Source organism: Chaetodon auriga, chromosome 22, assembly GCF_051107435.1.
Source record: "Chaetodon auriga isolate fChaAug3 chromosome 22, fChaAug3.hap1, whole genome shotgun sequence".
In the NCBI taxonomy this organism is placed as follows: Eukaryota; Metazoa; Chordata; class Actinopteri; order Chaetodontiformes; family Chaetodontidae; genus Chaetodon; species Chaetodon auriga.
Window position 1 is genome coordinate 14,537,024 of NC_135095.1, and position 25,693 is coordinate 14,562,716.

Here is a 25,693-nt window from a genome sequence, read left to right on the forward strand (position 1 = left end):
GATTTTGAACCTAAAACACAATTTCAAAGACTTCTCAAAACCACAGATTACTACAATTACAATGTTTGTTGTGTTTAAGTATCTGTATTTGTACAATCCAGTTCATGACTTGAAGGAATATCACTACAGGGTAAACAACCTTTACAGACAGTAACCTTGAAATCAAATCTGAACTCTTGTTATGTGATTTTACAGGTGCTGGGCACCACCAGCAAACACGAAAACCAGTCCCAAAGAGTATTTATTTATTTAATTCCATTCCTTTGTGGTTATTTATGGTATTTATGAGGATGCTTTACAGTTAAATGTACATATAAGAGTTTGTGTTTGAATGTATGAGTTGGGGCTGTAGATGGACTGTTGCTTGAATCTGGGACAGAATAAACTAATAAAGCAAACATGTTCAGCGCTGTGTGTTTTTATTTATGTAAACCTTTCTAACTGTGGATTTTTAAGCGTTGCTGTTCTAACCTGTGTCTGACAGGAAGTCATTTTATATGCTAAGTTTAAACACTGACCCAGTTACGAAGCAGTTCCGCTCATTAGCCGCACTTTCTAAACTCTTCCGCTTAATTAGCACACAGGTACATGAGCTCTAAAAATACACTTAGAGCCAGATTTGCCTCAGCTAACAGTGATATTGGTCAATGACTCGCCATTAACCTTTGACACGTGAATGGAATAGTGCCACACGCTGGGAAATACGCTTCCGCAGCTGCATTTGCCAAGCAACCAGCAGAGATTCCAGGAAGTTTACTGCTCCCTGCCAAGAAATAGTCAGATAGACGAATATCTGTAAAACGGCGAAAGGTCGTTTTTATACTTCGTTCGCCTTCACATTAAAAAAAAACAACATATACCGTGTTAATTAGTGCGATTTAGAGGAGGTGGTAGGCGGATTTAGCGACATTTACAAAGCCGTTTCTTCCCATTTCCTGTCTCTGTGCTAAGCTAAGGTAAACTAGGCTAAGCTAATATCACCTAAGATAAGATAAACGCCTGCTGACTGTAGCCTTCAGCAAGGAGTGTTGTCAGTCTTAGCACCATTTCCAAAAATGTCGAACTTTTGCTTGAAGGTCAGGTGTTAACTCTAACATTGTTCTCAGTGATAATACAAACGATAAAATGTAAATAAAAAGCAGAATGTTGAAGCTATTAAATATTAGCGTACAGTGTTGATGTCACCCAATTACTACCTTACAATTTAGTAGGCGAGTGCACATCCTCAGGTGCCGGACAGAAGAAACTGACTTGTGGCAGCCACCTTATGACTTACAGTACATGAAATGAGTGTTTGATATTGATATTGTGACCTACTGATTGAAGGTTTGTGCAAGGCTCCTTTGAATTATGGCCGGCAGAACCATTTTTGTCACGCAGTTGAGGTTAAAACATGACACTAAAAATAGCACCCAACAAAATGTCACTGCTGTCATGTTATACTGCATGAGTCAAGACACTAAAATACTCCACTTGTGCATATCAAGAAGTAGCAATTAACTGACAAAGTATGCAATTCTTAGTGATGACAGAAACACCTGATCTCTCTCCCCCAGCACAACAAGCAGAAGAAAGGTCTCCCACCATTGTTTCCTGTTATATGTCGTCACAGTAAAAATGTGATTTTATTCTTCTGTGTAGGTTTTCCATTGGAGTTTTAACATAAATAGTTCACACTGTGTCAGTGGAGATTAAAAGTGACTCTGAAAACAGAAAGAAACACACTTGTGTTGAAAACTACTGAGGGATGTCTTAAATGTAGTTTCACTGCATTTTGTGACATGTGCAACCTGCATTATTTTCTCTCATCTATATATACATTTGTACAAAACTCAGCAAAGATTCAGTGTTGTCATGTTGTATTGCACAAGTAAAATGAGCAGCAACACAGGAGACACCTCAACTTGAAAATGCCACACCTAATGATAGTTTTCAATAAATAGTTGAACGCTTAAATAGTTCTGACTTTGGTGTAACGCGATAAAATTAAATTAAAAACATTACAGAAAAATCACTGGCCCACAGTCAGGAGGAGGATGAGATTGTTCAACAGTATTACACAGTTATTTTGATTTCTGATCCACAGTAAAACACTCTTGATTATTGAGAAAACACACATTTGCATTGTTGCATTCAGGTACCTGTAGTAACTCTGAGGGCTTTGCCTCTTATTTCCCTTCAGTGTTAATGATTGTAGCTGTCAGGAGACTGTGTACATACAGTACAGTGACACGTCTCTTCCATTTCCTTCCCTCTGCTCTACTCAGCAGCTGTGAGGTTTTCCAGGTGATCCTTCCTGTTGGTAAAGATGCAGCGAGCGGCCGAGAGGACGGGGCCGGACTCGGACTGGCTCAGAGTGAGAATGAAGCGGCCGATGCCCGTGTTTGGACAGGGTGCGAACAGGTGGGATGTCTTCACCCCGGCGGGCAGAGAGCACTTCAAGTCCTCTATAAGGTGCTTGACAGCTACATTTATGTAAGCGCCATGGCTCACGGCCAAAACGTGGACCGACACGCCCTGGAGACCGTCATCGGCCGAACCCCCCAGAGGGGCATCTGAGGCAGCAGCTGCAGGACCATTCACAGAGTCTCCAGCTCCTGTAGAGGCATCTGGACTTGACCAACCGTGCTCATCCAACATTCGCTTGAAAAGGACTTTGAGGAATTTTTTGAATCGCAGCCTCACCTGGAAGCAAGGTGAACCAGAGCTAAGAGGTGAGGATTCAAACCGAAAAGATTGTAAACACCAGCAGGCTTGAGATCGAGATTTGACTGACAGGCAGCGAGTGAGAGTTAAAACTCTTTTTGTCATCTGTCAGCTATGGTTTGCTTTAAATTCTGTTGTCCTTACACTGTTTATACAGAATGGAGCTGAACTGATGAGTTGATTCGTCGTTTACTTGATCAACAGAAATGAATCAGCAACTGATTGAATGTGTGTTGTCATTTTAAAGCAAAACTGCCTAAAATTTTTCTATTTGCAGCCTCTTGAATGTGAGTTTTTGCTGTTTTTTTCTGATTTCTATCATTGTAAACAGAAACTCTTTGGGTTTTGAACCGCATCTTTCACTGTTTTCTGGCATTTTATGGAAGAAGCAACATTTTAAGCAAGAACATAATGGCAATATTCACAGCACAGGTTGGCCAGTGATAACCATGTTGATTTGAAATGGTTCAAATACACTAAAAACCAAATGAATCAACTAAACATGGTCACAAAGCTTAATCAATGCTTGTCTTATTTCATCAACAGTTGATGTATGTGAGATACACATTGCTGTCAATGAACAATGACAACATGCAAGTACCCAGATCTACTCATTTGCGTGAATTCGCTTCAGTTTTTCCACATTACCCTTTATAAACAATGTAAAAAGTCAACCACATTGACTTTTGCAACTGTTCCCTGATCAGAAACTAGATTTAAATGCAATATGCAAAATGGACACTAAACGGCGCTGTTGCACAGGCAAAGCTCTGTTGACCTTGAGTTTCAAAGTGGCTGTTATCAAGTTTTTTTAACACTGTTGTACAACCAGTGTCCAAATGATGAATGATGAGTGTGTCTGAGTCACCTGGTCTAATGTCTCTCCTCCTGGAGGGGTGAAGTCACGACACGACTGGCCAGCCGCTTTGGCCATGTTCTTCAGATCCTCTTTAGGACGTCCTTCAGCAATGCCAAAACCCTGCATTTAACAACACGACCACAATTTAGAGTTCAGGAAAGAAACAACTGCCGTACACTTACAGCTTTAATATCTGAAAGTCGTATAAAAAGGACAGCTCTTACTCTTTCTCTGAGTAATGGCTCCAAAACCATCTCCGTGCCAGAACAGTGAGTGTTGTTCCTCTGAATTATTTCAGCTGTCTGACAGAGGAAATGTATGTGGAAATTACTGATTCAAAACATTTGCAAGTGCCAAAAGAATCTGCAATGGTCCACCAAAAAACTCATTCATACATTGTCAGCATCAGTGAGTCAAAGACCACAGAGACGTGAATGTTCACACAACTATTTCAGATCTGGAAGTCTTTCGCATTGCATCCTGTTTTTCCCCTTTTCCTTCACAACCAGGGAAAACAACAGTGACATTTTACTGCTTTGACAGAATTATTTTTCCTGATGGAAAATAAATAAGCTACACATACACATGGCTCATCAGATTTCCATATATACACACACATACACACACACATATACATATACATATACACATACACACACACACACACACACACATATATATGTATATATACATATACGTATATATACATATACATATATATACATATATATATATATATATATGTGTGTGTGTGTGTGTGTGTGTGTGTGTGTGTGTGTGTGTGTGTATATGTATATGTATACATACATATATATATATGTATGTATATATATGTGTGTGTGTGTGTGTGTGTGTGTGTGTGTATGTATGTATATGTGTATATATGTATATATATATGTGTGTGTTTGTGTGTGTTTAAATAGACAAATACAGGTCTGAAGTTCCAACTGTGACACCGCTGGACAGCGTACAGTAAGTGTCCCCGCTCGGGTCCAATCACAGACCTTGTTCTGCATCTTTGTGTTGAACACTACCTGCTTAAGCCAGGTTAACATAGACAAAAGTTGTCCAGTGCATGGGCTGCGATCATTGTAGCCCCAACATACTGTTTTACATACATAATGACAGAGGGGTCTGGAGGAAAATGATCACACAAGAGTTAGTTAAGATGTTGACAATTAAAGGGACAATGTCTGAGGTCTGGCTGGAGGACGTTTGCCAGGTCTGGAATCACTTTACTGTAAAGGTCACTGTTGTAGGGCTGTTGGACAATGGTCGTGTGGGGAAAAAAAACCCAAAAAACTATTAGTTTACTAACAAATTCCATGGAAAGACCAAAATCAGCATTGTCTGTCTCTGAATACTGGATTAATACACATCTGGTGCAGCAGGGCAGTGATTCTTCTGTTACTGGCACCCCACCTGCGTGTGGGGTCCACATGGTGGACCACTTCTGTCACAGTCACAGTTTTCCCCAGCAAACCAACTATGTTACCAATTAAAAAAATGAAAGGGTCTGTCTCACCTGTAAGGCTCGCTGTAGGTTACTGACAAACACGTTATTGAATGGGATGTCTCTGAGATATCGTCCTGCCGCCTCACCCTGCTGTAAACCTGTTTCTGATAGGACCGTGTCCACACCTTGTCCTACAAAGACACAATCTTATCAGTCTCTGTACCTGTTCAAATTACTGTTAGTCAAGTCGACTACAGTGGCAGTTTTCTGTTACATGTAAGAATATTGTATATTTTAACTCTGCAACGCCCGCATGTTGATTCTGGATCAGGTTATGTCAGGTAGGCTTTAACAACGTACCTTGCAGCAGCTTTTCCCTGTTGTACTGTGTCTCCCCACTGTGAGAAAATACAGCAGTGTCACTGAATTAGCTTAACCACCGGTGACAACAAGCTAGCAATTCTATCTTAAAGTAAGCAGCTAGCTAAGAAGCACGAAACACAAAGCACACGTTAAGTAAAGCTAAGTTACTCTTAAGTCTTACTGTTAACTCAAACCGTACAGCTACACGTTCCCGCCGCCATAGTTCATTACAAACTGACAGGGCACGCTGTTTCTGTAGAAAATGGTCACATTATCAATTCATTCATGTTCAAGTCCTATGAGAAAATAAAGGCAAATTAAGCCTGAAAAGACTCACTTACTGTCGTACGAGCGTTAAACTAAATGTAAACATTTTCAGCGGCCGCTCTCGTGCTGCTTCCCGGTTGAGCTGCAATTATGTGACGTAACCCTGTGCGTCATGACGCAAAACGAATCTCAACGCAGAGCTGCGTGAGGGAAATATCTTAAAGAAACAGCGTTCAAATTTTATGTTGGAAATCTTGCACCCATTTATGCAGATTATTAAGTGAGAAATAAGTTTTCCTCCCATTTTACGCTACATTTGTTCATTGTTTATACTGCATTTTGTACATTATTTTATTTTAATGCAATAATAGTTTAACTTCTTAAAAAATGTTTAACTATTGTATTTATATGATGGGGCCAAATAGAGTGATTTATTTGTTGGTTGGTTATTACTGCACACATACGCTTAAGATTATGTCTGATCTGCAATCTTAAGCACCTGTAGATATTATATACCTGTATGTTTATGTGGAGAAATAAGAGTATATATTTCGTATTTTATATATATAATTTTTAAAGTTGTACCGCTTCTTGAACCACTTGTCCATGCTTTTAGTCACCATCTCAAGGCACCACAAAGGCACAACGATCTCACAAAAGACACAGCCCAATTATTGCTTCTGCAGCAGACGAAGACAAATTAACCAGTCACATGGTTTAGCCAATTTATTGAGGAGAAATTGTTGAGGTACATTGTGTGGTTGCACATGGGGATAGTGGGAGAGGAGTTTGGAATAACAACCACACTGAAAACTGAAAAAAACATTGTCATGGTTTAAACTTTGACTAAATGGGTACCTCAAAAATACACAATATTCCACTTTATTCCAATGAACTGATCGAAACACGCCAAGTAGGAAAAATAACATTTTTTTGTCTTTTCCGCACATGTATAACATACAGCAAAGGCTGTTTTTTCTTAGATATATGAATAACCTATTTTAAAGTATAGGCACTTACAACTGCTCAGTGGAAGACATTTCTTGATTTAAAGAGAAGAGGCATCGTCCTTCCTCTCATCCAGACAGAAAAAAAAGTGAAACCCGTCCAACAAATTCAGAGTGAAAGCGTGATGTGAAGTTTGATGAGGTAATGCGAGATGGGCTCTCGCTCTATCCATCCAAATTAACCTGAGGAACACAAACATTACAAAGAAGCAGCAAGAATATGATAGAATATAAAGATACAAATGAAACAATAAAAGAATAAAACATGCTATTCAAAAAGATCAACAAACACAAGTACTTCCAGTCCCGCACCAAACTGTTACGTTCCCTCCAGTACACGAACGACAAAGAAGCAAAGACTTGTTACATACACAACATTTCATAATATAGCAGCACACAAGTGAATCACAATAAGGCATCTTTGTGTAAGACTAGAAAAGAAAAGCTTCATAGCAGCAAGAGAATGATGTGTATAATCTAATTTTCTCACTTTGGAATTATCTTTCAAATTATACACAAAACCTTTGAAAGCATAAACATTTTTTTTCTGTTTAAAGCACTTTTTTTTTTTTGGAAAAAACATTTGGCTTTTTTGCACAACAGAACATGCATGAATACAATTTAGAAACTACATTTCTGTTCTAAAATGTAATGAGGATTTCTAGCATTTCTGCTCATGTAGATTGCTTATATACAGTCAGACTTTCCCGCCATGTAAACCCCGACCTACCCATGTCTATTATGGAGAAAACTCACAAAAGACTTTTAAAACTTCAGAGAGCAGTTTACATAAAAAAAGAGCAAAACACGTATATTTAGGACACAGTATTTGTGTAACTTTTTGAAAGAACTATTGGAAGGTTTTGGCTATGAATAAACAAAAATTCAAGTAAGGTTAAATAGTCGCACTGAATCAAAAACAAAAAAAAAAAAATCTAAGTCTACAAGTGACTTGGCTTTCCTTAGTTTAGATACTATTACACTATAACACCGATTATCCTGCGTCTAGTCACCTGTCGGGGCGTAGCTTTCAAGACAACATGCGTTACCCCGTGGGAATCCAGCCCAGAAAAAAAAAAAATCAAATAACTTAAAAGAAATATGGAAAAAAAAAAAGACCCTAACAACCCACTGAACTCTCCTCAACCACCATCCCCTTACCATTCTTAAGGAGTGTGTTTTTAAAAAGTGCATCAATATTGTCGCCCACTTTCAAACTTAATGGTAAAACTGATAACAGGAGAATCTGCAGAACAACCACACCGACCCCACCGGACGTCACTGGGGGTTCCTCCTCCTCTTCCCCCTCCTCCTCCTGTGCAGAAACATCATATAGCTTAAAGTTGACCTCCTCGCTGTTTCGCTATCATTCATAAATCCAGTCTTTCAGCATTCCCCCATTTTCCACATGCGTCTCTTTCCCAAAAAAACCTGTCAAGAATCCCCTCAACCTGCGTCCGTTTCCTCTCAAACCCGGTAAAAACTTGCCAAAACTCCTTTTCCTCTGGTAACACGACATCAGTACTACCTGCAGCTACTAAACACTCTCTAAAGCCGACTCTGAAAAAGCGGGCGCGCCGTGTAAAAACCTAAATAAAACAATGTTATAACTTGCTAATCTGGTTTTATCTATGTTTTACAGCGTCCCAACTTTTTTAAATCAGGCTTATAATTGCTCTCTAACATGTAAGAGCTATACCAGAACAGAACAATAATAATAATGTAGCCTCGCTGAATTATAGCCTAATGCATGTACATATCGTCCTATTAACACACTGTGCTGATCTGTGGATTTAGCAGTGAAATCAAGACCTTAACAACTGACCTTGTCCTCTGTGTTAACCTTAACAGTAGCCACTGCTCCAGACCTCAACGCCCCTCATGTCCTTCCTCTGAGAGCAGGCCCAGCCCACTCCTGGCCAGCACTTTTCAGCATAAATACTAAGCTGTGCTACAGGTGCACAGTATGATAGATAGAGAGAGGGAGCAGCTAGCTACAGTAGTGCTCCTCTGGCTGGATATCAGCTGGGTTTAAATGCCATGTACTGTGTTATCAGCATTTCAATCACTACTATAGGAATTTGCCTGCACAAATGAGTATGAATCACAGGTGAGGAAACCCCAATAAAACTGTGAATTGATAACTGCTCGTTAAAGATGATAAAAGAGTAACATAACTAAATGCTAGCTAAATATACATTATTCATCATATCTATTTTTGCTAGGTTGTATCAAAAGAAACATGTATATTTCATATAATTATGCTGTTTTTTTTCTTTCAAGTATGAAAATATATTCAGGTTTCCATTCTGGGAAACCTAAGGCACTATCAAGTTTTCAAGAATTTACTGTTTTTAAATAGCTTGGTTGATTACATGTGGCCCGTACAAAAGGTGAAAGAACACCCAACTGGGAATGAATGGGGCAAAAAAAAAAAGAGAAAAACTAGAAATTTCTTATTTTCTAACAGTTCATAGATCCATCACTCATGTGGCAGCTTGGCGTTGACGGTGCCAGCTCACGCCCCCCTCGCTCCCGTTAGTTCATTGGTAGACAGCCATGAGTGATGTGTGTGAGCCGGGTGGTGGTGGGAGTTCATAAGTTGACGTCCCGTACATCCGTGGGGGTGCTGGACTGGTCTTGCTGCTCCCTCGCCTTGTTGCCTGCTCTGACCCCAGTCTCCTGCCGGTACTGCTGGCCCTGCTGCAGGCTGGTGGCCAGCACACGCTCTATTTGCTCCTGGCACGCCCTCAAACAATCCTGGAACAAAAAAGAGTCAGACGTCATAAGACATACGCACGCTTCAGTTACACCTTTGTTAGTATTTAAATGCTTTGACGACAGGCTACCCATTTACAACCGAGCTACGCTCTGGAGCCCACGTTCAGTTTGGTTAATACTTGCAGACTTTCCGTGCTTTTATTTTTACTCAACATGCATGGTATCTTTTTTTCAGTACAAACTCAGCTACAAATCTGACTTTTCTGTCAATTAACAAAACATAAAGGTGCCAAGAACCAAAAATACATGATCGTTTTTGTCGTTAAAACATTTTCTTATGATCGACAGATAGAAATGAGACATCAGTGCTTTCAACCGGTTCTCAGTTTGTTGCTCCACGATACACAAATAAAGCTTTGTTACGATGACTCACACCAAGTGAGCGTATTTGCCAATCAGAGTGACACCCGAGGGTTTCGTCTGTGCACCTGTATGCAGACACCAGCGTGCAAATATCTGGCATAGCTGCCACATCTGATGTGCAAGTGGTTTAACAGCTTCGGTCACATGCATGGCATACCAGCGGGGAATTATGTGTCTTGAGGTAGGTGGTCCTGTCTGCATCATGGCCAGAACAATGGGTACCAGCACAGTGAAACACCAACAACACGGTGCAGCGAGCTCCACGGTGGGCACAGGAACCCTCTCTGACACGAGACCTGCGCATGTCTGAGGTATGAATACAGGGGGAATGTGTCGGGACAAGGCTCCTAAAAGAAACTCCGGACTCCCCTCCTCCTCCTCCTCCTCTACCCCCTCCACCCCCCCTTGGGTTTACAGCACGGTCAGTTCCATGTGGAGGTCTAGAGGAAATAGCTTTGACCTACTGCACCCTGACCCTCTGAGTTTGGGTGTAAAACAGAAAATAGGACAGTGGGACCGGATGTTTTTGGACAACTCTTCTTGTGAAAGGGGATCCTCTCTCTTGGTCTCCGTCCCTCTGCAGGTCTGTGTGGAAAATGTGGGAGGTCTGCCTCACTGAGCCGGCTGTAGGACTCTTAAAAGAGTGAACCGAGGCTCGCAAAGAGGCCAACATTCCTTTGAAATGTACGGATAATTGGAACCTGATGGGCTGCAGTCGGAGGGCCTGTTGTGACGGCGGGGTTGCGGGGCCCTCGTTTCCACAGCAACGTAACCACAAGCTAAAGAGGCAACCGTGTTATTCCTGTGGCCCATTGGCTGTGGTCTTTCTGGATTTCTAGGCGTCTGAACTGGTCCTCTGTGTAACAATGACTCATTGTGATAATGAAAGCACACACGGGAGTGATTGATGTCAGATTCTACATAATTCTTTGTTTATGTCTGCTGTGACTTTTATTATCTATCAAACTGTGACTTAGTAATATTTAATTCAAATGGATTTATGTCTCAGCTACATTACACAGTACAAAATGTCCTGTTTCACCCACTTTTGATTAGATTTATAGATGATGAATTGTTATAAGGTTATATAATACATTAAAGTCTACGGAGGCCCGTTCACTTCCACTGCAGTTGTAGCACGCTGGCTGTACACAGCACAAAGTCCATTTGAATTTCAAAGCGCTTATTGTTGTACACTGATAAACTGCACAAAAGCTCATCATGACTGCGTGTATTTTTATGACTTATATAATGCATTTAAGTCTGTGGAGGCCCATTCACTTCCACTGTATTCATAACTCCATTAAAATTTCAAAATACTAATTATTGCAGATCGATTACGTGTACAGAAGCCCCTTACGTTGGCATGTAGAGGTTATTACTTATTACTCATATACAGTACATTAAGGGGTGTAAGTCCACTGTATAAAGGCCCATTTACTCCCATTGTATTTACAACACAGCACCTACGTACTGCATTTAGATCAAATATACATAAGCTATTTATGACGTTAACATTTTATGAGTTACATGTAGTAATGCCTTCAAGCCTGATGCTGAAGTACTTATAGACCTCATTCACTCCCACTGAAGCTGTAATTCAACTAATACATTAAAGCCAGCGGGTTTTCACATGTTTATAAATTCGTTCTAAAGTGTTGGTCTGCAGGTTTGCAGACGGCTTGGCTTACTTCCTCTTTCTTCATTGGCCTTTGCTCTGGAAAAGACGCTCCTCGACTTCATTACTAACATATTCCTCCACCAGGAGGGGCACACAGCTAAAGTGGGAGCCATGCAAAGAAATTGCATGTGTCCTGCCACAAGAATGTGGGCTCTGAGTTTTAAGAAGACATTCCCTCTGCCGCTGCTCTTTATAGAAGCAGTCTGGCTCCACAGCCAAGAGCCAAAAGCTCGCTCTCCCTCTCTCTCGCTCTCCATGAAAAGTAAATAGCTTCAATCTGCCACTACTGAAGTCATCACTGTTGTTTACTAAAGGGCCTTTTATGCTGCTGTCGTGAGATGTTGCAATGATTATTATTAACAATGCATTGTTGTGTAGCACTAAAACTATTGAGCAATTACTTCTGGCAGGTCTAAACTTCCCTCACGGTTGTACTCACCACCTCTGTGTTGGTGATCTTGGCCAGCAGGTCTGTCAGGTGGTCTCGACTCAGCCTCTGGTCAGCGTGGTCCAGCTGCAGGCCACAGACAGCAGCTCCCATGCTGCCAGTGGCGATCATGGAAGGAGGGTTCATGGCAAGACTGTCATCTGGTGAGGAAAGAGTATCAATGTGCAATCAGTCAGGAAGCAGCTTTAGGCCACAGAGGCAGGCAGAAATCACATTCAGCGCTGCAACACTTTGAAACAGCCCAGAGGAAGTAAGAGATGCATAAGAGGTGCAAACCTCTGAATCATCCCCAACATGCAAGCTCCACAGCTGAATCTGACTTTCCCACAGTCTGAATTTCAACAGACGGCTGCACGGTGTAACCTGTGTGGTTTCCTTCACAGAAACTTCAGTTCTGATTAGAAAAGCAGAGTAGGAATCCTCCTACTCGCTGTGCAATGAGTTCCAGCAGGAACAGCTCCCCCCGGGACATATCCAAGTCTTAAGGCTTAAGCGACACCAGGCCTGGAGGCGGAAGAGGAGGCAGCCATGGAGACGACACCTCCGCGAGAACTGAGCCGGAGCTGCTTTTGAACAGTTCACGATGTGGTCGTCAACGAAAACCTTCCTTCAGCTTCCGCCTCAACACTTCTTTTCATTTTATGGAAAACCCAGCAGCGATCACAAAGTGTCTTATCTGACCACTACGAGTCTTCCTTAATGCTGCTAAAAGTTCCTCGCTACGAGTGAGTTGGTGGCGTCCAATCGACGTACCACAAGCATCAAGTTCATTCTCTTTGTCCAAAACGCTGACACACGAGGCACATTACCTGCAGCAGCTGACTCACCCAAAGGACAAACTTTTAGTGGATGTTCTGTGAATACAGGGCCTGGAGGCTTTTCCACTATAACAATACACAGGCCTCTTCTGGTCTGAGCACATGGGCATGACCAACACTAATCTCAAAAAGGCAGACACTTGGCACACACAATTGGTAGTCCAACCCAGCGCAGAGCCCGAGCCCAGGGCAAAGCAGCCATGGTGGCCTGATAGCTTTGATTAAACCCTGGAGAGCAGCCTGCTTCGCTACGCCCATCTTCTCCCCCAGGGGCCAGCTGTCCATAGGAGGAGCTCCTCCATCATAAGAATAACATCTCAACTCCATATAAAACTCCAAACATTTACATTACTGCATAACCACAGCAGGCCTCTTTTTTTCTCCCACTGCGGCTGCTTTGTGCTTGGATATAACCAGCTGCTTATGAATAGCAGAGGCGACCACTGAAACACACCCAAATATAAAAAAAAGTGTGACACTAAAACTGTGCTAAACGGGGCATGAAGCTCATTGAAGGAGCCTATGGTTCCAATAACCAGCTCTAGTAAACAAGTGCTTATTGGCCAGATCTGACCACACTGGTGTTTGGGAGGAATTTTATTGCACTAAAGTGACCTCCTTTGTATTATTTCCAGTGGTGGAAGAAATATTCAGATATTTTACTTAAGTAAAAGTACTAATACCACAATGCGGAAATACTCCACTATGAGTAAAAGTCCTGCATTCAAAACCTTACTGAAGTAAAAGTACCCACAGTGCAGTAAAATGGTCCCTGTCTGTGTTTTATTATTATATTTGATGCATTTGGATTAATATTACTGCTGCATCAATGCGTGTGTTGCAGGTTGAGCTCATTTTAACTAATTTAATACCATTGGCTTCTTTAATCGACAGCAATGCATTGATCGTCCTGTGAGAACCACGTATCTCCGAAAAGTTTCATGAGCTCAGAAAAACAGCCTGTTTTCAGCTTTGTGACGATGCATTTTCCAGCTGATCCAAGAGTTTATTCAGCTGAAGAAGGAGGAGAATTTCCTCAACTCACAAAGAAACAGTTTATTTTTTAGTTTATCAGAAAAATCACCAAATTTGGAGATATGTGGTTTTCACTAATCTGAGAAGTGACTAAAGCTATTAGATAACAGAGTAAAAAGTACAATATCTGACTATGAAATGTAGTGGACTAGAAGTATAAAGTATTTCAAATTTCTACTTAAGTACTCGAGTATATGTACTTACTCACATTCCACCACTGTTTATTTCCATCATTGAATTAGTTGAAAGGAGGGAGCAGATGAAAGGCAGTCTTGTGACAGAGGAGTGCCGTATATTACGTGTATTAGGTGATCCTGCAGCGGTGTTTCTGTCCAGGATATGAAAATATTAGAGGGATTCCTCGTATAGGCAGAGGAATGCCATGAAAATTCACCTAGGGAGAGGCCTAAGGGGACATCTGAGTTTGTGCTTCTCCAGAGCCTCCAGTTTATTTTGGACATGAGGCCGGGGATGGGAGGAGGAAGGAAGATCACTGGATCACTGCCCTTACTTTTTAAACCTGGAAGCTTCCCTGTCAACAAACAATACAGGGCGAGCAGTTCAGCTGCACCAGAGTCGCACAGCAGTGAGTGTGTGAACGCCGGAGTACAATCACTATCATTATCCGTGTACCTGGCTTATGTAAACACAGCACTGATAGGCGTTTTCCCCGGAACTTAGCAGAGGCATTTGGAAATGACCATTTTAAGCGGCTTTTAGCAGCTGTGAAGAAAAGCCCCTACTACAGGCCGGAGAGAAACTAGAAAGTGGATAAGGCAGCCAGCAGAGCATGTGGAGAGAAGAAAGAGGTCACAGATGACTCACGATGGGAGAATGTTTGTGTGTGTGGGAATATTCTGGTGGATGTGGGAATAACAGGGCAGCAAAGTGAGCGTGCGAGGGAGCAGACGAGTAAGAAAGAGGCACATGGGATGATATGCAGCTGCGTTACCTGTGGCACAGAGGGCAATGAATGTCTGCGTGTGTTTGCGGACCATCGCCAGCTTGTCTTTGGGAAGGGGCAGCCTGCGTATGATGTGCTCTATAAAATCATTGGGGATGACGGAGGCCATGTTCCACTTCAACTTGCCCAGCACGACCAGTTCCCAGTCCTATAAGACAGAGAAACAGTGATAAAAAAAAAGGTGTCAGACAGTTCAAATTCAGTTTCTTGGCAAAATCTACTTAGTCAGAGGGTTAAATGGCGTGCTGCCATGCCTCCATTGACCGTGAAAAAGATCACAGTCCGTCCCTTTTCCCAGAGGAAATGGCTCTGTAAGAAGAGTAGCATTTCTTCACTTTATCTCTCCTCGCTGTATCTTATTATCTGCATGCCTTTCTCATTCCTCGCATCCTTTGTATTCATATCGCCAGCATGTGACAAGCTTTGCCCTGCTTAGAGGCCCTGCCAATGAGACAGCTAGCTCCTTCCTTCCTTCCTGTCACAAGCCTCAAACAGCTACAATGAGTTTGCACTGCACAGGCAGCAGCACAGAGCTGACTCTTCATACAGTCAGCTTTTGTACCAGCCAGAGAGGTGCACGCCTTTCATGATTTAATTTCCTGTGTGTTGAGTCAATCTTAACAATTCACCAAGTCACTGGTGTTTTAATGTTTTCCAGTATGTTGAGTAAAAATAGGAAAAAGCGAGGATGCAATTTAAGTGGAAAAAAATGGAATTAAAAGACGTATCTGCACCTGAAAACGTGCTCATGTTTGCGTTTTAATTTGTAAAAATGAGAATGTTATCCTGACATGACAAGTCAAAATCACACAGGCCAGAAGAAGTTTGAGCATAACAGCCGGTTTGAAACGCACAGAGACAGAAGAAGATATCACTGTCATTATCAGAACCAACAAAAAACCCTCCATGGAAAACTCATTCGTACCGATGCAACAACATAACCAGTGACACCATTTTCAGGTCCTCAACTTTCCACAAGTCGTGCCGTGCCAATTTACTAATGAGATTTTCTTCAGACCTCTACCACTGAACACGAGAGATCTGGAAACACACCGCACTACTTTCAAATCGGGGTACATGATCACAAACCCTGATGAAGGGGCAGCTGCAGCGTTTCCTGACATCTCTCAGCTCTGTCGCCCATCCAGTCATCTGCTGCCACCTCATTGCAGGAGAAACCAAAACCAAGATGTCTGCCACATGCAGGACGCTTACGGGCCAGTGTTAGAGAAACCCTGATAAAATAAATGCTGAATTCAGCCTCTCATTTGCGATAAGGAGAAATGTCACAGAAAAAGCAAACGTAGTAAACACTGAAACCCCAACGCCAGCAGGGACAGCCCCCCCTCAAGCCACCACGTCAGCCATCATTGACATTTACATGTGTTTCCTGTATATAACCTGCCACACACCCTTTTGTTTAACCTATTTTAGTCCGTGTGGAGATTGTTGACTGTGAGATGAGCAGGGCGGAGGTTTGCTTTCGGTGCGCTCACTTCCTGGACAGCTTCCCCGACACAACCGCCCCCTCCACCCTGTCCAACGTCTCCCTTCCAGCTGAGGCAGCAGCAGCGTTCATTACAAGGAAGAGCTGCAGCATCTTTCTTTGGCTCTTGCTGCCTTTTCTGTGCATCCTGTCAGGATATCCAGGAATCTGGAGTCTCACGACAATATGGAGCATCAAATGGGACGAATGTCATTTCCCTCAACAGCTGCAGGCAACACAGGAGGATGTATAGAGAGCATGTGGAGCTGTTTGTTTGGAGTAAGAAGCAGGTCTGACCTCAGGCTGTAAAATGGTTTACAACTGAAACAATTAGCTGATATATGGATCAGTCGATCGACTGAAAATTGAGTTTAAGGCATTTTTGGATTAGCGGATTTGCTGCTTTCATTTAAGACGCATTTTAAGATTAGTATCTCAACCAAGCCCTTAAAAGGACTGAAACTATTAATTTTCTGTAGATCAACTAATCGATCAATCTTTTTTTTTCTTTGTTTCAGAAATCTGGATACCTCCGAATCATGGAAACTCTGAACATCTACAGATCCGTTGCAACTTAGCAACCTTAGCGTGCTGATGAGGACTGTGTGATATGGTAAAAAGGTCCAGAACGAGCTTTTATTTGGACCTTGAGTGGAGGCTGTTTTGTCAACTTAATATTTGGTTTTTGGAGTGAATGCTCGGACGAAACAAGCAATTTGAAGATGGCGATTTTCACAATTTCCCGACATTTTATTTAAAAAATGATTGAGAAAACGACCAAAAATGAAAGTTATCGTTAGTTGCAGCCCTAATATGGTGGCTACTTTGCTGATTACTTCAACGGTTAGAAAGTTTGTTCAATAAGCCGCACGTTAGCAAGACAGAACTAAAAGTATTCTTGTCAGTGCCATGAAGAGAAATACTCCTCTTGTTTAAAACTTGTTCATATGTGGGGAGGTGAGATTAAAGAGTATTTGTTTTAGTGTAAACCCCTCTAGCTCTAGATGAAATAAAGAACAACCTCATGGACTGCATGATATCCAAATTCTATGCTGCATAACTGGCACTAGATGGCATCACACGCCTCCTCAGTCCACATGGATCCAGAGAAAGGATGTGGCTGCATTGTGCACAGCTCGCTTATAAGGAAAATGGGATACTTCCTGTGAAACCAATATAGCTATTAGCATTATAAAATCATCCCAGAATGTGACACTGCATTTTGGGGCTCTCGTGAATGAATGGGGCTTTGGAAACTTCAGTTCTTACCAGCAGTTCCCGCGGTGTGATGGAGTTGTCTGTGTACATGCAAAGCTTTTCTGCTGATAGCGGCCTGCAGTCCTTTAACTTGGAGGCCAGGAAAATGCACACAGCTCCCAGAAGCTGCAGATAACTCTTTCTCGTGGCCATCACAGCTAAAAATCTGTCCAAATAATTAATGGCTAAAGGGAAGACGTCTTCATTACTGTTTTCCTCTTCACACACCTAAAATGAGACAGAAATGTAACAGAAAAACACACATTAGGTAAACACGTGAATACTTATGTAAAAGGGGGAAATCTAAATAGAAACTAGATTATCTATGTGTGCTTTGGAGCAGAGGGGCAGCAGGCCATGTGGGTGGCTTTGCTCTGATTTTCCCACACTGGTATTTGTCTTTGAGTTAAAGCTTAAATTGCTCATTTTCACATCTCTTTTCTGAGTTAGAGGCTGCAAAGTCAAAGCAGAAACAATTTTGTTCAATCGGAAGTCGTTCGGCAAAGCCCGTCGCCATTTAGCTCCTCTTCCTTGTTGGGGCTGGCCGTCTTAAAAAATATTTAAAAAATAAAATCTATCACTTAAGAGCTTTAAAACGTGTGCACAATGTTCATAAGTTGTGTTAAAACACTTCCCGACAGTTACAAAGCAGAATATCCGGCTAGCACGAAGCGTTTTTTAGCCTCAAAAATGAAAGTGGTTTTGCAAGCACGTTGTCCGACCAAAGGCGACGAGCCTGAGTCACTTTAGAAAATTAATAATAATTAGCACGAAGGGGAAATGTCGGCTTTTCGATCATGTAAATTAAGATTAACTTCCCCTCTGTCGCATGAGCTAGCTAGTTAGCAAAAAGGACCAACTTTGCGGCTATTAACCAATGTAAATATCAAGCTAGGCTATTTCTTTGAAGCTGAATTTTCTCCGTGGTGGAATTTCCGACTCTCCCACGCCTTTGGTGAGTCATTCTCATTCAATTGTCAACTAGGTCAACATCCATGACAACTCTCTGTGTACTAAAATACTCAGTTTAACAGCCAGAATTAGCTTAAACGTCTGCGTACACATGCAAAAAAAAAAAACTCTCATTAGCTAAAGCTGCCAATCAATAGATAAAATGCCCACAAACCTCGTGCATCCAACCTGCAACCATTCGTCTCATATAAGGTTGAATATCCTTCTGGACCCGCTGGAAATATGAGCTTTGAGGTAAAAACCTGTCCTCAATTGTTAATAAACTTTGCAATACTCTGTCATCATAGAGGATGTTTGGGTCAGGCTGGGCTCTCACGGCTATGTCCGACTCCAGGCAATAAAGCTCCATGACTCGGCCTCCTTCTCCCCCTCCTCTCCTTTTTTTTTGGCTAAATAGTAGGGATAAAAAATAAATATTGTCACAATATTGTCGACAGCGGACAGGAGGAGGAGAGGAGCCCAGGATGAAGCATGAGGCTGAGACTGCTGGGTTTGCTCCAGTCGTGCTGCCTCTCAGTCACTTCGCTTCTTCCTCTACGCTCCCTGCTCCGCGTCAAAGCGGACGCAGCGCGGAGGACAACATCCGGCTCCAACTTTCAGAATAAAAGCCGCTGTAACGCAAACCATTCTTCTCTGTCTACTGCTCTTCTAGGAACTGTTTGCTTGGCTTCCGGTCTTGGTCCTCAGCTTTTATTTGCTCTACTTTCTTAACAATACTTTGAAAGAGGCAGACACGCCGACCATGACGTAGGTCCCATATGCTTCACAACTGGTTTAGACTACAATCTACTTTTATGGTGCTTTAACATGCCTCTGCATGGAATATAGGATAATAACAACAACGGACGTAGTAATTACATATATGAGCTTTTTTGGGCACTTGCTTGTTCTTGAAATCAAAGGACACAGCTAGTATGTGCGGGATTTGTAGGATAATAATAATAATCAGCAGCAGCATTATCATCATACTTGAAATATAAAAGATTAAAACATCTAGCAAAAACTAAAACATCCACTTTGCCTTTAAATTATAAAGTGTGTGTTTTACAGCCATCATCATCACTGCTAAATGTAAATCTAAGCATGCATATATACTGTATATACAGTACATGTATAGTCTGCCGCACTGTATATAATCACACTTCTTCATGTGTATAAAATGATCTTTCACATTATCAACTCAATATTGATTCCTTTGAACTTAAATTTGTTTGCAGTTTACAGAAGTACTTAACTTGCGTATGAACACATTTTATGTATATATCTATATATGCATGCATTTTTTTTTCACCCACTTTCATAGTTAAATGTTCGTGTTTTGTCTATCTTTGTTTTTGTTTTACATACAGAATGTCTATTTTCATGTTCCTGTAAATTATTCTTGGAACTATGTGAAACTTTGAGATCAACAAAAACCCAGAATCAAATTCCTTGTACATGTGTACGCGTACTTGGCCAACAAAGCTGATTCTGTTTCTGAATAAATTAACATTACAACAACATTTTAAAAATTCTTAAACTGATTCAGTTAGTTTTATTTACTTTCTAAGTATTTATTGTTTGTTTTTATTTACATTTTTTTAAACTCTATTTAAGGAACAGAAAAATGAAACACATAAAACAGAAATCCTATAAAAAATAATTGTGCTCTAACTAAAATGATGTTGAAACAATGAAGAAGAAAGGCAGAATTCTGAAAAAGCTTGCTTAACATAGGTGAGAGGTGAAAAAATTAAATGACAATTATGTACTGAAACTAGTTACCACACATGAAATATCCATCTGTATCTACACTTGGCTAATAATACAGTTGTCTTGTCATCTGCTGGGCCCCCTGAAGCCCCCAAATCCAATAACTTGACAATAAAATAGATGTAATATCATATGGGGCCTCCCTACAGCTCTAGTTGCACATAAAACTCATCATCTTTTGTTTGCCATAACCTCTTAAAAGATCTACCTATCATTAGATGTTTAGCACAGTAGATCAGCACCATATCCAAACCACCATAAACAGTAAGTCATGCAATATAAATGGCAAAACTTATGTTTAGGTTATTGTGTAAAAAATGAAAGAAAAAAGAAAAACTTTTGATAATTGCTTGGCTGAAGGCAGCATAAGAGTGCATATCAACAGGAACACTGCTGTATTGAAAACTGGAGAAATGCCACATCACTAGTGTACAAATCACAGACAGTTTACATTATTATATGCAGTTCATGGTACAAATCAGCACTTTGCACTGTCTGCCATTAGGTCTGTATATCTGCAACCCAGATGGCTGGACATACAGTATGTACAGTATGTGAGGCGCATGCAATGAATCAAAGGCACAACCTCTTATTAATACTCTTCCTCAAACAGCTAACAGGCTAACTGTGGCTCATTGTGCAGTGAAGGACAAGAAGATAACGTTTGTCTCATCAACCATATGTCATTGTGAACACTTTGAGTGGGAAAAATAACTCTAAACACAATCTGTTTTAAGTGTACATGAATAATTGAAGACGTCAGACAAATCCAACAGTCAGGAATAAAATAACTAGAAACAGAACAATGTTTTAATTTAGCTGGGAAACTAGCTGGTTAACTAGCTAGCGTATTAGCCAGATGTCTCCTAGCTAGCTGAGCTTTATTCTTGTTAGCTGTCAGCCTGTGGTTCACATATACACTAGGCTGATCACCTACAGAGTGAAGCTATTGAATATTTTGTTGAGAGAGCTTCCCCTTATTTCTATTTCAACATTTTAAGTGCGAAATCTGTGACACTAGTAATTTCTCTGCATGATTTGTGACATTTTTAGCTGTGCTAGTAGCGTGACTCTAGACATGTTGGTCTGTTAGTCCACCAACATCATCCAGACTGAAATTTGTGGGTCTGAGTTGAATTTTTCATTAACTACCAGATGGATTATCATTAAATTTTACAGTCATTATGTCACATTATGTCACATCAAAATCTATATTTGTCCAAATCTTTGGTTCATTGGCTACTTGCCATCAGTCAACATTATGTATGCTAAACATCAGCATGTTAGCAGTAATTGTGAGCATGTTAGCATGTTGATGTTAGCATTTAGCTTAAAGCATAGCTCTGCCTGAAGTACATTTCACAGAGACATAGCATGGCTGTAGACGATTGGTCTTGTTATGACGTGCATCTTGGTACAAAACGCTATCTTGTAGAGTTTCTTTCTTGTAGGTGTCACCACAGGTTTACTATCTAATAATGTGCGATTGTCTGAAGTCAGTGCATAGCTTCTCTGAAACTGTCATTTAGGTCATAGTTCTGCCACATGAGCTGGGATCCATGGGACACACTGTGATGTTGCAGAAATCCTTATGGTGAAGGGTGTGGACGGCATGTTGATCCCTTTCCAGGGAAAAAAAAAAAAAGTTTTCCTTAAAGGAAGTCCTTTGGCATGGTAGCATGCCAAAGGATGAAAGTATGAGGATGGACATGTAAATCTGCAGAGAGTGCTTGTGGTATGTCCAGGATGTCTAAAAGTGTTTGTTATTTTGTCCTTCTAAGACAGGATATAATCTGAAAAAGGTAGGATTATAATAGAAGAGGAAGTCATATTTTGCCAACTCCCTATCACTATTGATGTCTGAAGGTCATTTCAGTCGTGTTTGTTTTCTCTGTGCAGCTGTGAGTGTTAATTTCCTTATCAAAGGCATCGAAACATGCAAAAAAAAAAAATTTCACGCATGTAAGTGTGCTGCTTCCTATCACGTGTTAGCATAATTAGAGGAAACTTTCAGTCGGGTTGAATGACAGAAGCTGAACTGAACCACTTCTCACTGGAACGACTTCACAAACTTCCCCCTTTCACAGTAGTCACCAGAGAGCTGAATGAGATATGGAGTTTCATTGAGAGAAAAAAAAAGAGCACTGTGGAGCTATTATGAGAGCAGACTGTGAAGTGAGAGTGGGAACTGTCTCTGAGGGAATGTCAAGGTTAGCAAGATTAGTTCTACTTCAAAGGAAAGGGTGAACGTTTGAGAGGATTCATCTTAGAATTGAGATTTCATGTCGGAGGGTTATCCCTTTGTCTGTTCATGAAGAGGCTGACAAATCCCTGGGTCAGTGTTTTTGTCCAAAGGGGGTCTCTCTGCAAGAGGCCAAAGAAGCCTACCATACCAGACAGTCAAAGCCTGACACTTGAGGGAAACAGAGGTGTTAGACAGATAAAGCAGCCTTACCCTGTTGCTTCTGTTAGTGCATGTGTCCTATGATAACACATGTCAGCCGCTATCACACACTCCGGGCTCCACAGAGGTAACAGAGAGCGCCCAAAGCCCTGGGAAAACGTGGAGGAGCGTGAAATCACCTTGATCCAAAGATTCCTGCTGCATACCAGTCCACTGAACCCACCAGAGCACGGGGGCCCGGAGATGGGCAGACTGCCACAGATCAAGAGAAAGAGACAAAGATAGAGAAAGAGAGAGGAGGTGGAGGGCGATAGTCAAGATCTTTAATCCCAGAGGCTGGTTTGAAGCTTAACATCATCTTATGTATTTCCTGTGCAAGATCAAGTAAGCCGCTCCATGAGGGAGGCCTCTCTCGGATATAAACACAGGATTTACTTTTACATGCCAGTTTCAGGGCCAAGCTTGATTACAGGTTGCCCATGTGCTCTGAGTCAAGCTGGCTGTTTGGGTTTACTGACAGTAGAGAAGAGGATGCTATGGCTGGAATGCTGTGGTGTGAACAGTGGTGAACACTCCTCCCAGTGCTGAGTGATAGCTGGTGTAGCTCAGCCAGCAGAATAGATAAAGTGGCTTCTGTCTGTCACATGGTTGCATACTATATGCTTTCACATCAACTGATTACACCCCGCTGGAAGTGGACTAAACACCCGTTCCCAAACATGAAAAGTAGGCGGCATAAATGTTCATGGGTAGTCGCATGTTCTCGCTCTTTCACATGCTATTCTGGTCAGGCTATCAGCAGCGTGGAGCACGCCTCTATCGCAAGTGTCACACATCAAAACTGTCCTGTCACTGCCACTCACGACTGAGAAAGAAGGTGCTTTCCAGGAGAAGTTCAGCAAACCATGTGCAGGATCTGAGAAATAACTGTTTGGAGCAACACTGCTCCAAAGAGTTGCTGTGGTCTCCTCTACCCAGCATCTCATAATTATATTTTTTGTATGTGTAAATCCCACTTCCTCAATGCTTGAGTAACGCCCACCCATCAATCCTCAAGATGCGATTGGAGGCCCTGTGGTGCAACCGGCTAATTTGCACTCAACTACACACCGAGATTAGAAAACAAATGGAGCCTCATCAAATCAGCACAGGAAAAAGAGGGTGTTTTCCACACTGTGTCTTAGGAATGTTTTGGCTAAACTAAAAGCCATCATTCAAACTCAAATGCCAACATTTGAGGAGACAATGACGGGACAGATAGCAACATCCGGGCCTGGTCTTTAGTCGTCTGGGTCATGAACACAAGAGGGTTTCTTTCCAACATTTTGGGCCTCGGTCACTGCTGAATCTCCCCCTCCTCCATTAAGTCTGTATACAAGACTGACGTCCGGCAGCTTGCATCCCTCACTCCTACCAGAGTCTCTGAGAACATTGCCCTATTCTCTACCATGCACTCAAGAGTAATAGCAGACAGAGGAGGGGAGAGTACGAGGGTACACTTTAAACAAAGGGGTTCTATAAGGTGCCAGGACAAAGCATTAAGGTTGGTAAATGCGCAACACTGCTGTGAAGACTCCTTTAACAGGGTAGTTTGACGTTTTGAGAAATACGCTTATTCACTTTCCGGTGGAGAGCTAGATGAGATCTCTGGGATATTACTCTCATGTCTCAGAGTGGTATCAATCTTCTCATTGTACTCTCGGCACAAAAGTGAATAAGTGTGTATCCAGAAATGTCAAACCTTTGCTTTGAGGATGTGAGAAATGTCCAAAATTTACATCTACTGCAGATAGAACGAATATTCCCCTTTGTGCCATGTGTCCCCGTCCAAGGGCTTTGGACGGGGACACATGGCACAAAAGGGAAGCCTGGATTAAGTCATAAGCGGCAGGCGACATAGGTTGGATTTTAATTGGGTGAGATCACATCCTCTCCATTTCACAGTGGACAAACTTCATGTCTAGAAAGAATCACTCAGATATCTGGAAGGGATGACTTTTGCGTCTGTCCAGACTACAGAAACATCCATGCATGCAAAGTAATGTCCATGTTCACGGTATGAGAGCTCGGCATGCGTCTGCAAAAGAGAGTTATGTTCTTCATGTTATATAACTCTTCTGTGGGGGCCCCCTTGTTCTGTTCCAGCAGTGGACTCTGAAGTTCCCCCAGCTTTCCTGCTCATTTGCTTCACAACACACAGATGTCTCAGGGCGGTGCAGAAGACAGGGGGTGGGGGGTGGGACTGGGTCGGGGCCAAGAGGCAGCGGCTGCCTGTCACAAGTGAACAAGTGTGTGGTCAGAGATTAGGGAAGGAAGGACACAAACAAAAATTCCAATGGAGGAGCTCCCGTGGCAGCTGTGGTTTTCTGAGTGCGAAGGATGCTGGACGACTGGATCGAGCCATATAGCCGACGAGGACGAGTGGGTGTGTCCCGGCAGTGGCCCGCTTCCTCTGTGTGATCTTAAATGAGACGAGTGACAATTCATCAGGGACAGGATGTCCAATAGAAAGACAGATCCCAGGGGTAGATAGAGGGCCTTGCAGCTGGCCACTCAATGACCTTGGATCAAACAAAAGTTAGTCTTTCTCTTCAAGTCCTTCTCTCAAACACTCTCTGTACCCATAGAAAAATGAGGCATTAATCAGCAGCAGAGGACTGAGCAGTTTCCAGTAAGTCATTTTGTGTGAGTTTATTTTAAGCCAATGGGCCTCACTGTTCCACAAATAACATTGCTTTCTTCGTCCATTCACTTCCCTTCGACTCTGCAACATTTCCACTCCTGCACACTTACATTTCCCTCCTGAGAGAGAAGAGGAAATGGGGGGCCTCGCAATGTGAACGAAAGCTCTTTGAAAGCGGCTCTAGTGAGGCGATATGCTCCTTATAAACGGCGAGCAGGGAGGGATTCAGGGGCGGACTGCTGGGGCCTGGACTGTCTGGGAGCTGCCTGGCGTTTTCCTGTGTGTGATGCATGCTAACCCTGGGCCCCCTCGACTTCAGCAGCGGTATAAAGAGGCCTCTGTAAGGCTGAGTCAGCTCCAGCCTTAATTCACCTCATTGGTCTCATTGCTT

General features: G+C 42.0%; 2 protein-coding genes across 3 annotated transcripts; both read right to left on the reverse strand.

Moving 5' to 3' along the window:
* Positions 1 to 414: 414 nt before the first annotated feature.
* On the reverse strand, positions 415 to 5,810 carry tigarb (TP53 induced glycolysis regulatory phosphatase b). 2 transcript variants are annotated; one of them, XR_013075869.1, is made up of 7 exons: positions 5,726 to 5,808; positions 5,382 to 5,419; positions 5,091 to 5,212; positions 3,790 to 3,867; positions 3,575 to 3,685; positions 1,663 to 2,685; positions 415 to 1,630 (listed from the first exon to the last, which is right to left on the reverse strand). XR_013075869.1 is itself a non-coding variant. In XM_076722706.1 (6 exons), the coding sequence occupies exons 1-6, from the start codon at positions 5,755 to 5,757 to the stop codon at positions 2,260 to 2,262; spliced, it is 807 nt and encodes a 268-aa protein (XP_076578821.1). In that variant the 5' UTR covers positions 5,758 to 5,810; the 3' UTR covers positions 415 to 2,259. The 2 variants fall into 2 exon arrangements, 1 of the variants encoding a protein (XP_076578821.1); XM_076722706.1 differs by having other exon boundaries at positions 415 to 2,685; positions 5,726 to 5,810.
* A 552-nt stretch (positions 5,811 to 6,362) lies between these two features.
* Positions 6,363 to 19,041, reverse strand: LOC143315143 (G1/S-specific cyclin-D2-like). Its single transcript, XM_076722638.1, has 5 exons — positions 18,618 to 19,041; positions 17,504 to 17,719; positions 14,737 to 14,896; positions 11,923 to 12,071; positions 6,363 to 9,418 (listed from the first exon to the last, which is right to left on the reverse strand). Exons 1-5 carry the CDS (start codon positions 18,810 to 18,812, stop codon positions 9,254 to 9,256), a joined length of 885 nt encoding a protein of 294 aa, XP_076578753.1. The 5' UTR covers positions 18,813 to 19,041; the 3' UTR covers positions 6,363 to 9,253.
* Positions 19,042 to 25,693: the final 6,652 nt, after the last annotated feature.

Bases quoted from the DNA above. Each gene is read 5' to 3' on its own strand.
- tigarb (XM_076722706.1), bottom strand. From the start codon at position 5,757: ATGTTTACATTTAGTTTAACGCTCGTACGACA. The intron at 5,213-5,381 runs GTACGTTGTTAA...GTGTCTTTGTAG, and splicing joins CAGGGAAAAGCTGCTGCAAG to GACAAGGTGTGGACACGGTC. The intron at 3,686-3,789 runs GTAAGAGCTGTC...TGTTAAATGCAG, and splicing joins AGCCATTACTCAGAGAAAGA to GGTTTTGGCATTGCTGAAGG.
- LOC143315143 (XM_076722638.1), bottom strand. From the start codon at position 18,812: ATGGAGCTTTATTGCCTGGAGTCGGACATAGCCGTGAGAGCCCAGCCT. The intron at 17,720-18,617 runs GTTTGTGGGCAT...GTCTCATTTTAG, and splicing joins TTGCAGGTTGGATGCACGAG to GTGTGTGAAGAGGAAAACAG. The intron at 12,072-14,736 runs GTAACGCAGCTG...TTTCCTCACCAG, and splicing joins CATTGCCCTCTGTGCCACAG to ATGACAGTCTTGCCATGAAC.